The sequence below is a fragment of the Lissotriton helveticus genome, chromosome 1_1 (assembly GCF_964261635.1).
Source record: "Lissotriton helveticus chromosome 1_1, aLisHel1.1, whole genome shotgun sequence".
In the NCBI taxonomy this organism is placed as follows: Eukaryota; Metazoa; Chordata; class Amphibia; order Caudata; family Salamandridae; genus Lissotriton; species Lissotriton helveticus.
In genome coordinates, this window is record NC_136057.1 from 62,577,548 (window position 1) to 62,590,532 (window position 12,985).

Here is a 12,985-nt window from a genome sequence, read left to right on the forward strand (position 1 = left end):
GAAAACCAGGAGGGACAAAAGCAAAACAATTAAAAAGTTGAGGGAAAGCACCCTAGAAAGGGCCACCTCCAACAGAATTTATTAGGATTGGTATGTTTAATACAAAGGTAACACAGATCTGTGCAGTATGTGCATAAACACATTTATTAAGGAGGACGGTTGGAACCTGGGACCTCTTAACTATCTCACTTGAGCTGAGATTGGTAACCCGAAAATACATTGATCCCTCCCTTTGGTTCATTTACAGCGTTGGCTAATTGGAATTAAATCCCAGATCCAAAGCTATAAAGTTGGTTCAAGTATTGGTACCACTAAACAGCACATTACACCTATAACACTTGAAGACTCTCATTCACGTCACACTTAAACTACATTTTAAGCTCCTAAAATACAATTCAACTTTTGGCAATTTATAAATAATGTTCATAGAGATTTCTTTTCCTGGCCATCTTTTAGAACTATCGTTCCCTCCCATACAAATTTCTTTCTTTCATATTTTGGCCGATATCTATTATGTACTTTTCTCCATCCTTCGTGTGTTTTCTCTCTGTATCCCTTTAATTTCTCTTCTCTGGCCTCTTTTTGCTTTTTCTGCTCGCTCTTCTTGTTCTCCCCTTCCTGCTTGTGAGAAGTTGGCCTGATAGGTGATGTTTCCGATTCTGGAACCACCGGTTATCAGACCAAACAATCCCTTATGGTGTCTGGTTGTAAGTCAACCTTATTAGACAAGCTATCCTAGGGGTAGCATGGACTAAGCAGCCTAAAGGCTTAACTTAAGAGGTTGTGTTAAGCGAGCTGTTTTACCACATACAATCCTGTAATATCAAATGAAAGGACACCACACAAGTATATATTATAAAAATATATGTGTTTATTACTAAAAACAATCCCCAGTATTCTTTATGAATAAAGGGGCACAAGCGTTAAATCAAAAGCACAGTTTAAACATACAAAGTTGCACAATTATGGATGAGGGCGGGGCCATTCAAACCATATACTAAACAAGTGGTATAAGAGATACCAATCGAACAGTGGTTAGGCCTAGGGCCTAGGGAATCGCTGGGAGCAGTCAGGACAAGCAGTGCTGAAGTCGGGAAAAGCCCGCGGGATTCGGGTGCAGTGCGGAAAGCGCACGCATGCACCAATGTTAACCAATGGTGCGTAAAAGTTATAAAGTTAAAGTTTTAAGGACACTTCCGCTGAACCTAGAGGAACAAAACTTAAGACACAGACCCTAGAGATGTGTACCAGTGTGGGAACACCGGCGGGGCAAAGTTACCTCACCCACAGGAAGCGGGTGCACAGGGTCGAAGTTGAGTCGGGTTTCGTCACGCAGGCTCTTGGTGCTTGAAGCTGAAAGGGCTGCAGGCGGGGTGAAGGAGAAGTGTCCGGTGGAGTCCAAGGGTGGACTCAAGTCGAAAAGTACCTGAAAGCAGAGGGGACAGAGGCTGGGTCACTCAGCAGTGACCAGGGTGGAACCAGGACGGAACCAGGCAATGTCGGGCGCAATCAGGTGGTCGTCGAGGAGCTTCTCTCCGCTGTCACGTGGGCTCTGGGGCATCTACGACGTCCAGGAGCAGGTCATGATCTGTCCCACGCAGGCTCTCGCCGTCGGCGCTGTCAGCTTCAAGATTGGAGCAAACAACACTTGGCAAAAGCAATACACGCGGAACCGGGAGATTGCTTCTCACTCGAACCAGGAGGGTCAGAGTGGGGGCTCCTTTTCAGGGGAGCTGGTGCAAATCTGGAGCAACCAGATTCACAGGTCGAATTTCAAAGTTCGTCGGCACAGGGGCCACTAGCCGGCTGGCAAGTGACCGGGCCAACGCGTTGAGCCAAAAGTAGCAGAAGGGCCCCACGCAGCACTCGTCGAGTGTGGAGGGCTGAACTTCGGTGCAAGTGTGGCTCAGGGTTGGGGCTTCTCAAACCCCGGTGTACAGCTTCGAGGGTCACTCGTGGGCTGCACGGTCAGCATCTCGTGGTCTTTCCAAGATGGCGTGCCCCACGCTTCCGGTCGCCTCCACGGGTCTCAGCTCTGCAGGGACTGTGGATCGGGCTGTTGGAAGGCAGGCAAGCTTGATCTCGTCGATCTCAGTCGCTCGAGTTCCGGCGGGAACTGCGACAAAGCAGACGTCGATGGCTGGATGGTGCCTGTTTGCACAGGGTGGTCACTCCTTGACCACAAGGGAGATTCTTCGGGCTTCCACGTTGAGTAGGATGTCGAAGGGTCCAGAGTTTCGTTTCTTATGTTTCATCAGGATAATCGGCCGTGTCTTGGCACTGCTCCCACTCTTATTCGAATCTGGGGGGCTGGATTACCTGCTAGGTCCCCTCCTATGGGTGGGACCCAGGAAGTGGGTGGATACACCCCCTTCCTTTGATCCAGGCCGCCCTGGCACGAGGGCTGGAGTGCCCCAGAACCGGTTTGGCCGGATTATGCAAGGGGCAGCCTTGTGCGCCCCAAGCAGTGTCTGGTTTCTTTCAGACCTCCCTGCTACAATCCACTATCTCCTGTCTGGAGGGTGGTAACACCCCCCTGCGACAGGAAACCCTTTGTCCAGGCCCCATTTGGCTGAGTTTCGGTCAGCTGCAGGGGGTCAGACTCTTGTCTGTGGCAGAGGCATCCATTTTGTGGATCTAATGTCCCTTTTAGAAATTAACCGCATTTAAGTAAAGTAACATGTCTTACCCCTCTAGAGGGGTGGAATGCTATCCCCGTCGCCAGAACTGGCGAGGGGATAGTATTCCAAATCGTATGACACCTTACACGACATGTTTTGATAAAGCCAAACCAGAGTTGCTATATAACCGCGAGGATTATAAGGCACTTAAGAGTATATGGTATGGCATTATCCTGAAACAGCTTAGGGAGTTGTTCCCGACAGCTGCAGACAGGCTCAGCTCATGCTAGAGCTCCATCTCACATTAAACCACGCACTCTGCCTCCAGGATTGATGAGGCCTTCCATAGGAGTGGCTCACAGGTTTATATGTGTCCAGATATAGGTTTAGATATAGGTATACTATATCTAAGTAAGGGGTGGTTACACCACCTTACCCCAGCTGAGTGATCAGCCAGTAGTGTTAATTTAAGAACCAGCCAGGGGTGGCAATAGATATGCTGCAGCCCCTGGTAGGCCTTGGTGGCCCCTATGCCCTGGGCACCTATAGTGCATTATACAGGGGCTGACAAGGAGTCCATTTCCAATTGTGGTATGTACCTAGGGTACATGGAATCCATTTTACAGAGAGAGCAGATGGCCTGGGGCCCTGATTAGCAGGGAACCAGGTCAACTAAGTCAAAAAACCAGCTAAACACAGGCAAAAAATCTGGGGTAACCATAGTCAGGTAGCCACCTTCCTACATAACCCCCCCCCCAAACGAAAGGAGATAAGGCTATCCTTGGCCAGGTAAGCCTATATTGCCTGAGTGGCCATATAAGGAAGTACCTGCACTAGCATGGGTACCCCCTGTCTCATGGTCCACTAAGCAGTCCCTCACCCTTGGGTTATTTGAGGGTCTCCACCATAGGGAATCACTACCTTGGGTGTGTTTATGCAAAGTCAAAGGCTGGTTTGGATATGGAGTATTGAAGTGAGGCTCTACTAATTTAGGGCTTAGCTTCCTCCAATTATCTTCCACCATGTGTGCCTTTCTTTCTTTAACTGAGTTGCACTGTGCTCTCAGGGTCAACCTCTGGCTACCTAAAGCTGGAGGCTGGGTCCCTCTGTTTGGCTTGCTGGAGGGACAGTTCAGGTTTGGGCCCCTTGGGTCCCAGGTTTGGCTGTGCCCAACAGAATCCATCTGTGGGAGGTCCCTAACTGTCTTTAAGGGGGCCCCCTCAGGAGTTTTTAAAGTTTTCACCTCACTAGGGCTACTAGTTTTGGTGCCCCTAATCTGTTGATGGGGGTGCTTTATTTGACAGGGGGCCCTCTGGGTCTCACTGTCCTTCTTGTCCTCTGCAGCCCTGGGCTGACTAAGGCAAGGTAGAGAGGGGCAGGTTACCTGCTCCAGACTGGGTCCCACCTGAGAAGGGTCCACTGACATCAGGGGTTCTGTCAGGCTAGGCCCAACCACCTCTGGGGCAGTTCCTTCATCAGGGGTAAGATCAGTTCCCTGAGGAGGCTGATCCTGTCCTAAAGTCTGGTGAGGGGGAGATGTCTCTTCCTCCTCCATGCTCTCAGTTTGTGTGGAGTTATCCATCATTTCAGGCTTCACAACACACAGATCAGTGTGAGTTTGGGCTGTGGCCATCACAGCCCCACCAACCTTTTCAGGAGGAGACTCAGTTTGGGTTTCTGCTGTTATCATAACAGCTTTGCTATTCTGTTCAGGAAGAGCTTTTGCTAAAGATGGGGCAGAGAGTTTCTCAGCCCTACCAACCTTTTCAGGAAGGACATCTTGGATTGGGGCTGTAGCCATTACAGCCCCACTAACCTTTCCATTGGAATTCACCATTCTAGAATGGGTTTCCTGTTCAACCTCAGCCCAGGCTGAGATTTCCAAATCATTACCAAGTAGGCAGTCTACAGGCAAGTTTGATGACACTGCCACTCTCTTTGGGCCAATGACAGCTCCCCAGCTGAGACTTACTACTGCCATGGGATGATTTGTTTTCATTCCATCAATGTTTGTTACCTGGTATGTGGCACCCGGTAAAAGTTGCTTAGAGGGGACTATACAGTCAGCCACCATGGTGATGCTAGCCCCTGTGTCTCTAAAGGCCTCAACTTTCAAACCATTGATGATGGGTTCTTGTCTATACTTGCTCAAAGTATTTGGGCAATCAGAGAAGTTGGCAAACCCCATGCCAGTCTCATAAACAAGATTATGTGGGGAGGGGGACCTGAATAGGCCAGGGTCCTCCTGAGCTCCAAAAGTAAACCCACCCAGATTCCTGGGTGTGCTCCCACTTCCTGGGGGATTACTGTTGACAGTAACAGGAGGTGTTGGAGCTGGCTTTGGAGGTATATTCTCTTTATTGTTATTCTTGGGACAACAGTTGTCTGTTTTGTAATGCCCAACCTGTTTACAGGCATAACAATAAGGCTTTTTCTCAGTTGAAGAAGTGTCTTGGGACCCACCCCCATTCTTGGAGTTTTGGGGCCCTGGGGAAGTCTTTTCTTTATTTTTATCCCCACCCTTATCTTGAGGCTTGGTAGACTCCTTCTTCTGGTTATTGTCCTGATTCTTAGGCCTAATCCTGGTTCTGACCCACTTGTCTGCCTTCTTTCCCAATTCTTGGGGAGAGGTCAGATCAGAATCCACCAGGTGCTGGTGTAAGAGCTGGTTCTGACAATTACTTAGGATCTGCTCCCTCATAATCAAATTATACAATCCTGTAAAGTCATGTACTTTGCTGCCATGTAGCCAACCCTCCAGAGCCTTAGTTGCACAATCAACAAAATCAGTCCAGTCCTGAGTCTGTGTCTTCTGGGTGTCTCTGAACTTCAACCTGTACTGTTCAGTGGTTAAGCCAAACCCATCTATTAGGACACTCTTCAGGACTTTGTAATTGTTTGCATCCTCATGTCTAACAGTGAGGAGCTTATCTCTCCCTTTCTCTGAAAATGAGTACCATAAGATTGCTGCCCACTATTCCTCAGGAACCTGCTGTACCATGCAGGCTCTCTCAAGAGCAGTTATCCACTTGTGGATGTCATCCCCTTCCTTGTAGGGGGGCACAATCTTTGTCAGGTTTCTACTATCATAGGACCTGGGTTTCTCTTTAGGAATATTGCTGCCACCAGTGGCATCTAAGCCACACAATTTTTGCTCTCTTGCCAAGGCAAGTCTAGCTTGAGCCAAGGCTACCTCCTCCCTCTCTATTTGGAGTTTGACAGCCCTCATTCTGGCCCTATGCTCTATCTTCTGAGAGGCAGTCATACCTCTCTGAGATTCTCTTGAGGCACTAGAAATATGAGAGTCCCCTGAGGGAGATCTCACTCTTCTGTTGCCTGGGAGAATGATATGGTGGGATCTGGGGAGGTGCTGGCCCTCTCCAGTTCCCAGTAGGTCTAAGTTGGCCTGGTTTAGCCTGGCAACTAGGACCTGGCTACCCCTCTGATCCTGATCTTCTGGGTCCTCTACATCTGAGTCCTCCTCCCCCTCCTCTCCTTCCTCTTGAGGGGTATCAGTTACAGGGGGGTTCACTCCATCTCCTGACTCTAAGGGAACTTCATTCACCTTCTCTAAGTCATCCTGTTCTAGAATGGCTATCAGGATAGGACAGGTGGGACTTCTGCCCCTTTTTAACCCTCTTGAGATGCACAAGGCAATCAAGTCTTTTCGGGTTAATTTGTCATCGCTGGAAGTTGCCTTGGTAAGGTCAACTGTCTCAGGAGCAGACCCTGAGGCTATTCCTGTGTCAGACATGACTCTAGTGTGGTGTAAGTGATGCACCTACCTACACTAAGTGTTTCCCTACTGTACCTTGCTAGTGAGTTGTAGTCAGGGTGTGCTAATCCCTTTAATCTACAACTACTAAGTTCAGTAGAACTTAATATGCTAAGCTTTTGATTTATATGTACATAGAGGTACTTGATGTGATCTTTCAATTTGATAAAAGATTGCAATGGTAAAACAACAGCAAGCTCAAATCCGCACCGCTGCTCACCAATGTGAGAAGTTGGCCTGATAGGTGATGTTTCCAATTCTGGAACCACCTGATATCAGACCAAACAATCCCTTATGGTGTCTGGTTGTAAGTCAACCTTGTTAGACAAGCTATCCTAGGGGTAGCATGGACTAAGCAGCCTAAAGGCTTAACTTAAGAGGTCGTGTTAAGCGAGCTGTTTTACCACATACAATCCTGTAATATCAAATGAAAGGACACCACACAAGTATATATTATAAAAATATATGTGTTTATTACTAAAAACAATCCCCAGTATTCTTTATGAATAAAGGGGCACAAGCGTTAAATCAAAAGCACAGTTTAAACATACAAAGTTGCACAATTATGGATGAGGGCGGGTGCCACTCAAACCATATACTAAACAAGTGGTATAAGAGATACCAATCGAACAGTGGTTAGGCCTAGGGCCTAGGGAATCGCTGGGAGCAGTCAGGACAAGCAGTGCTGAAGTCGGGAAAAGCCCACGGGATTCGGGTGCAGTGCGGAAAGCGCACGCATGCACCAATGTTAACCAATGGTGCGTAAAAGTTATAAAGTTAAAGTTTTAAGGACACTTCCGCTGAACCTAGAGGAACAAAACTTAAGACACAGACCCTAGAGATGTGTACCAGTGTGGGAACACCGGCGGGGCAAAGTTACCTCACCCACAGGAAGCGGATGCACAGGGTCGAAGTTGAGTCGGGTTTCGTCACGCAGGCTCTTGGTGCTTGAAGCTGAAAGGGCTGCAGGCGGGGTGAAGGAGAAGTGTCCGGTGGAGTCCAAGGGTGGAATCAAGTCGAAAAGTACCTGAAAGCAGAGGGGACAGAGTCTGGGTCACTCAGCAGTGACCAGGGTGGAACCAGGACGGAACCAGGCAATGTCGGGCGCAATCAGGTGGTCGTCGAGGAGCTTCTCTCCGCTGTCACGTGGGCTCTGGGGCATCTACGACGTCCAGGAGTGGGTCACTATCTGTCCCACGCAGGCTCTCACCGTCGGCGCTGTCGGCTTCAAGATTGGAGCAAACAACACTTGGCAAAAGCAATCCACGCGGAACCGGGAGATTGCTTCTCACTCGAACCAGGAGGGTCAGAGTGGGGGCTCCTTTTCAGGGGAGCTGGTGCAAATCTGGAGCAACCAGATTCACAGGTCGAATTTCAAAGTTCGTCGGCACAGGGGCCACTAGCCGGCTGGCAAGTGACTGGGCCAACGCGTTGAGCCAAAAGTAGCAGAAGGGCCCCACGCAGCACTCGTCGAGTGTGGAGGGCTGAACTTCGGTGCAAGTGTGGCTCAGGGTTGGGGCTTCTCAAACCCCGGTGTACAGCTTCGAGGGTCACTCGTGGGCTGCACGGTCAGCGTCTCGTGGTCTTTCAAGATGGCGTGCCCCACGCTTCCGGTCGCCTCCACGGGTCTCAGCTCTGCAGGGACTGTGGATCGGGCTGTTGGAAGGCAGGCAAGCTTGATCTCGTCGATCTGTCGCTCGAGTTCCGGCGGGAACTGCGACAAAGCAGACGTCGATGGCTGGATGGTGCCTGTTTGCACAGGGTGGTCACTCCTTGACCACAAGGGAGATTCTTCGGGCTTCCACGTTGAGTAGGATGTCGAAGGGTCCAGAGTTTCGTTTCTTATGTTTCAGGATAATCAGGATAATCTGCCGTGTCTTGGCACTGCTCCCACTCTTATTCGAATCTGGGGGGCTGGATTACCTGCTAGGTCCCCTCCTATGGGTGGGACCCAGGAAGTGGCTGGATACACCCCCTTCCTTTGATCCAGGCCGCCCTGGCACGAGGGCTGGAGTGCCCCAGAACCGGTTTGGCCGGATTATGCAAGGGGCAGCCTTGTGCGCCCCAAGCAGTGTCTGGTTTCTTTCAGACCTCCCTGCTACAATCCACTATCTCCTGTCTGGAGGGTGGTAACACCCCCCTGCGACAGGAAACCCTTTGTCCAGGCCCCATTTGGCTGAGTTTCGGTCAGCTGCAGGGGGTCAGACTCTTGTCTGTGGCAGAGGCATCCATTTTGTGGATCTAAGGTCCCTTTTAGAAATTAACCGCATTTAAGTAAAGTAACATGTCTTACCCCTCTAGAGGGGTGGAATGCTATCCCCGTCGCCAGAACTGGCGAGGGGATAGTATTCCAAATCGTATGACACCTTACACGACATGTTTTGATAAAGCCAAACCAGAGTTGCTATATAACCGCGAGGATTATAAGGCACTTAAGAGTATATGGTATGGCATTATCCTGAAACAGCTTAGGGAGTTGTTCCCGACAGCTGCAGACAGGCTCAGCTCATGCTAGAGCTCCATCTCACATTAAACCACGCACTCTGCCTCCAGGATTGATGAGGCCTTCCATAGGAGTGGCTCACAGGTTTATATGTGTCCAGATATAGGTATACTACATCTAAGTAAGGGGTGGTTACACCACCTTACCCCAGCTGAGTGATCAGCCAGTTGTGTCAATTTAAGAACCAGCCAGGGGTGGCAAAAGATATGCTGCAGCCCCTGGTAGGCCTTGGTGGCCCCTATGCCCTGGGCACCTATAGTGCATTATACAGGGGCTGACAAGGAGTCCATTTCCAATTGTGGTATGTACCTTGGGTACATGGAATCCATTTTACAGAGAGAGCAGATGGCCTGGGGCCCTGATTAGCAGGGAACCAGGTCAACTAAGTAAAAAAACCAGCTAAACACAGGCAAAAAATCTGGGGTAACCATAGTCAGGTAGCCACCTTCCTACACTGCTGAAGTGACAACTAGAGCAGAATGACTATAAGAGTCTCATGGAATCCTTCATGTAGGCTTCATATCATAGCACAATCCTCATCAACACACCGTTGATGAGAGAAATAAACTAGCATTTGCACATGGCATTTCTTGAGATCAGTTGTGAGTAGCCCCATAGCTTGTCCCATCTCTCCTCAGTGAATTGTTTGCTCTAGGTTTCCTCCCATGTTCTACATTTGTATCACCTGGTATAATTCGGTCACAGCCTGACATCCAGTGACAAACGTACAGGTGGGATTACTGGTGGGCTTTTAGTAGGGTATTTGTGACACATAAAATAAAAGCATTTTTTGCTTATGAAATCAGAGGTGGTACCATCTCTAGCAAAGAACCGCCTCTCACACTGAGAGAAGGCACACTGTTGAGAATAGTCCACTCTGATGCCACCTGCGCCAGACTCTCTGCAGAAAGCAGTCATGTTATCAAGATTTGACCCCTCTATTGCCAAATAAACTAGGCTCCTTGCTGACATCACAAATTATCTTTAAAATTTAGTGAATAAATCACATTTAAGATCTCCTATACAATCAGCAATCAAATACCGTGAATTCAAATAAATTTGTTGTTTTATTACATATCTAAAAACATAAATTTCATATGAATATGTAAAATCTAGTCATTATTGTGTACATTTCATAGCCTCATGATTGTTTCTGCTGTATCATAATTTAGTTCATGTTAATGTTAAAGTAAATTGAGTTTGAGCCTGATACACACCTCTGTAGTGTGTTTTTTAAAGGCTCTTGGATGTCCATACATGGGTGGTGTTTGGATGTTTGGTTATGTATCATTCATACAGATTTATAAAGTATTGGGTTTCAAATGTATTATGCCACTAATGGCCATACAAACCACTTGTTCCTAAATATAATTTGTTCAGTTTAGAACTTGTTGCTGATAACGTGTAAGGAAAGTGAGTTTGACCCTGGAGCAAACCCCTGTAGTGTGTTATGTATAAGGATGGGTGTGCTGAAGAGCAGTCTCATTCCTGTTCCTGACTGGCAGTGTGGTTGGATGGTGGTGGTGAGGATGATGATGATGGTCGGCAGCAGGAAGAACTTCCCGGACTCAGCACTTTGTTAAAATGAACTCGGTGGAAAGCATTCGTTTCTACTATCTTTGGCTACTGAAGATGTATCCTTTCTTCTGATGTACATATTATATCGAAGAACTCCTTCCTCTGGGCAAGGCTGGTCTATGAGAACACTGTGTATTTGGCAGCTCCAGCAACACAAAAGCACCTTACAGATCATTCAGAATGCTACGATCTAGAGTGTGTTCACTGATGTCTCCGCAGAATTGATAACATACTAAAGCTCTTCATACGTTCCTGGCACTGTAATGGCGTTTCCCCTATGTGTGTTCGCTGATGATTTCTGAGATTTGAGGAATCACTAAAACTGCTTCCACATTCATTGAAATGGTATGGTTTTTCCCCAGTGTGTGTTTGAATATGTTTTTGTATATCTGAAGACCCACTAAAGCGCTTCACACATTCTCTGCAATGCTATGGTTTTTCTTCTGAGTGTGTTAGCTGATGTATTGTGAAGTTTGAGAACTGACTGAAGCTCTTCACACATTCAGTGCATTGATATGGTTTTTCCCCTGTGTGTGTTCTCATATGTATTTTGAGGTGTGATAACCGACTGAAGCTCTTCACACATTCACTGCAAGGGTATGGTTTTTCTCCTGTGTGTGTTCGCTGATGATTCCTGAGAGTTGAGGAATCACAAAACATACTTAAACATTCATTGCAATGGTATGGTTTTTCCCCAGTGTGTGTTCGCTGATGTATTTTGAGGTGTGATGACAGACTGAAGCTCTTCAAACATTCAGTGCAATGGTACGGTTTTTCCCCTGTGTGTGTTCGCTGATGTATTTTGAGGTTTGATAATTGACTGAAGCTCTTCACACAGTCAGTGCAATGGTATGGTTTTTCCCCTGTGTGTGTTCGCTGATGTCTTTGGAGTTGTGATGACAGACGGAAGCTCTTCACACATTCAGTGCAATGGAATGGTTTTTCTCCTGCGTGTTCTCGCTGATGATCTTTTAGGAGTGCTAACTGACTAAAGTTCTTCACACATTCATTGCAATTGCACGTTGCTTCTCCTGTGTGTGTTTGCTGATGGCGCTTTAGTAGTGATGACAAACCAAAGCTCTTGCTGCTTGTGTATGATTTCTCTTTCTTGGTTAGTGTCTCTGGGTCAGGTTTATAATTATCTGCATCCCGTGACTGGGTTTCCTGAGGAGCTAACATGGTTGATAAAGCACTTGTGTTACTCTCACATTCCTTGTATGTGTGTGGTATTTTGGATGGTTGATTTCAGATTTCACAATGAAATACAAGACTCACCAACTACACATATTATAATTGCGGAAAGTAAAGCTTCTTTGTAGGTGGTTATGTCTTTAGATTGAGGAATGGTTTGGCATGTTTATGAGTGATGATTAGTCTTCCTTCTGGTCGAAGCAAATTGGGACAGTCTCAGAGACCCTCTTTCCTTTGCCCTTAGTTGTCTGGCTCCACTCCCTTGGGCTTTTCTCTTGCTCCTGTGATATGGCCAGCAAGAGTTTACAATACACCTAGCGTGCTCAATGGTGGTCTGTCATCATCACAGGAAGCAGAGCAATGCTGTATCCACCTCATACCGAACACATTATCAAAGCTGGTGGTAGAGGTCTGTTAATACAGGAAGTGGTTTGATAGTGCTGTTGCCTTAATTTTCTAGAGGTCATTTCTTAGTCCTGTTGCACAGCTCAGACTCTTAAATCCACTGAATTGCTCTTGACTGCCTCTTCGAGGATCTATCCGTTTATGTTCAGGTTTCTCAGTCTCTGACTGTGCAGATCTTTTCCTGAATATTGGAGCTCATTTTTTTTACCACTTTTTTCAGATTTGCACGATTACTGTCATTATTCACGATCATTTGTGCATTCAAGGCTGGTTTCCTATTGGATGTAAAGAGAATTAAAATCACTAAATGGAAATGTAAGAGTATGTGAATACACAATATTTAACTAGTTGTAAAATACATCTCGTCATGACCATTTATGAAAGTTACCAAGAGATATTTCACCATACACAGATATTTAACTAAATGTTCTACTGAACATGTAAATCTTACTTAATTCAGAAAAGGAGGTGATTTTCCAGTGTTCACAGAGTAACTTAGTACAGAAAGAGCACACATGGAGCGCCCACTTGCTAGAAGTACAGCTTTACGAAGACACACATGGCTAAGATTTCATTTAAACAAGAAGGTATTGTGTAAAAAGAGATGGATCAGGATGTGCTGCTGTCACTTCAGTTTCAGGAAGTGTATGACAACAGTAACCCTTTCAAGACTAAATGACAAAGAAAACTCTTCATGAAGTTTATAATAAATGTAACACTTCAGGAAGTATATAACTAAGCTAACGCTCCAGGAAGTATATAATAAAGGTAACGCTTCAGGAAGTATATAATAAAGCTAATGCTCCAGGAAGTATATAATAAAGCTAATGCTGCAGGAAGTATATAATAAACGTAACGCTTCAGGAAGTATATAACAAATGTAGCTCCATTCACACTCTTCTTGACAGTACT

The 12,985-nt window shown here is 46.7% G+C and overlaps 1 protein-coding gene across 2 annotated transcripts in view; it reads right to left on the reverse strand.

The window, feature by feature from the left end:
- Positions 1-9,947: 9,947 nt before the first annotated feature.
- The window catches only part of LOC144825096 (uncharacterized), a 78,500-nt gene continuing 75,462 nt past the window's right edge, over positions 9,948-12,985 (reverse strand). For both annotated transcript variants that reach the window (XM_078684004.1, XM_078684054.1), the window contains exon 2: positions 9,948-12,348. In XM_078684004.1, coding sequence (XP_078540130.1) covers positions 10,907-11,656 — 750 coding nt within the window. In that variant the 5' untranslated portion in view covers positions 11,657-12,348 and the 3' untranslated portion in view covers positions 9,948-10,906. The remainder of the gene's footprint in view (positions 12,349-12,985) is intronic.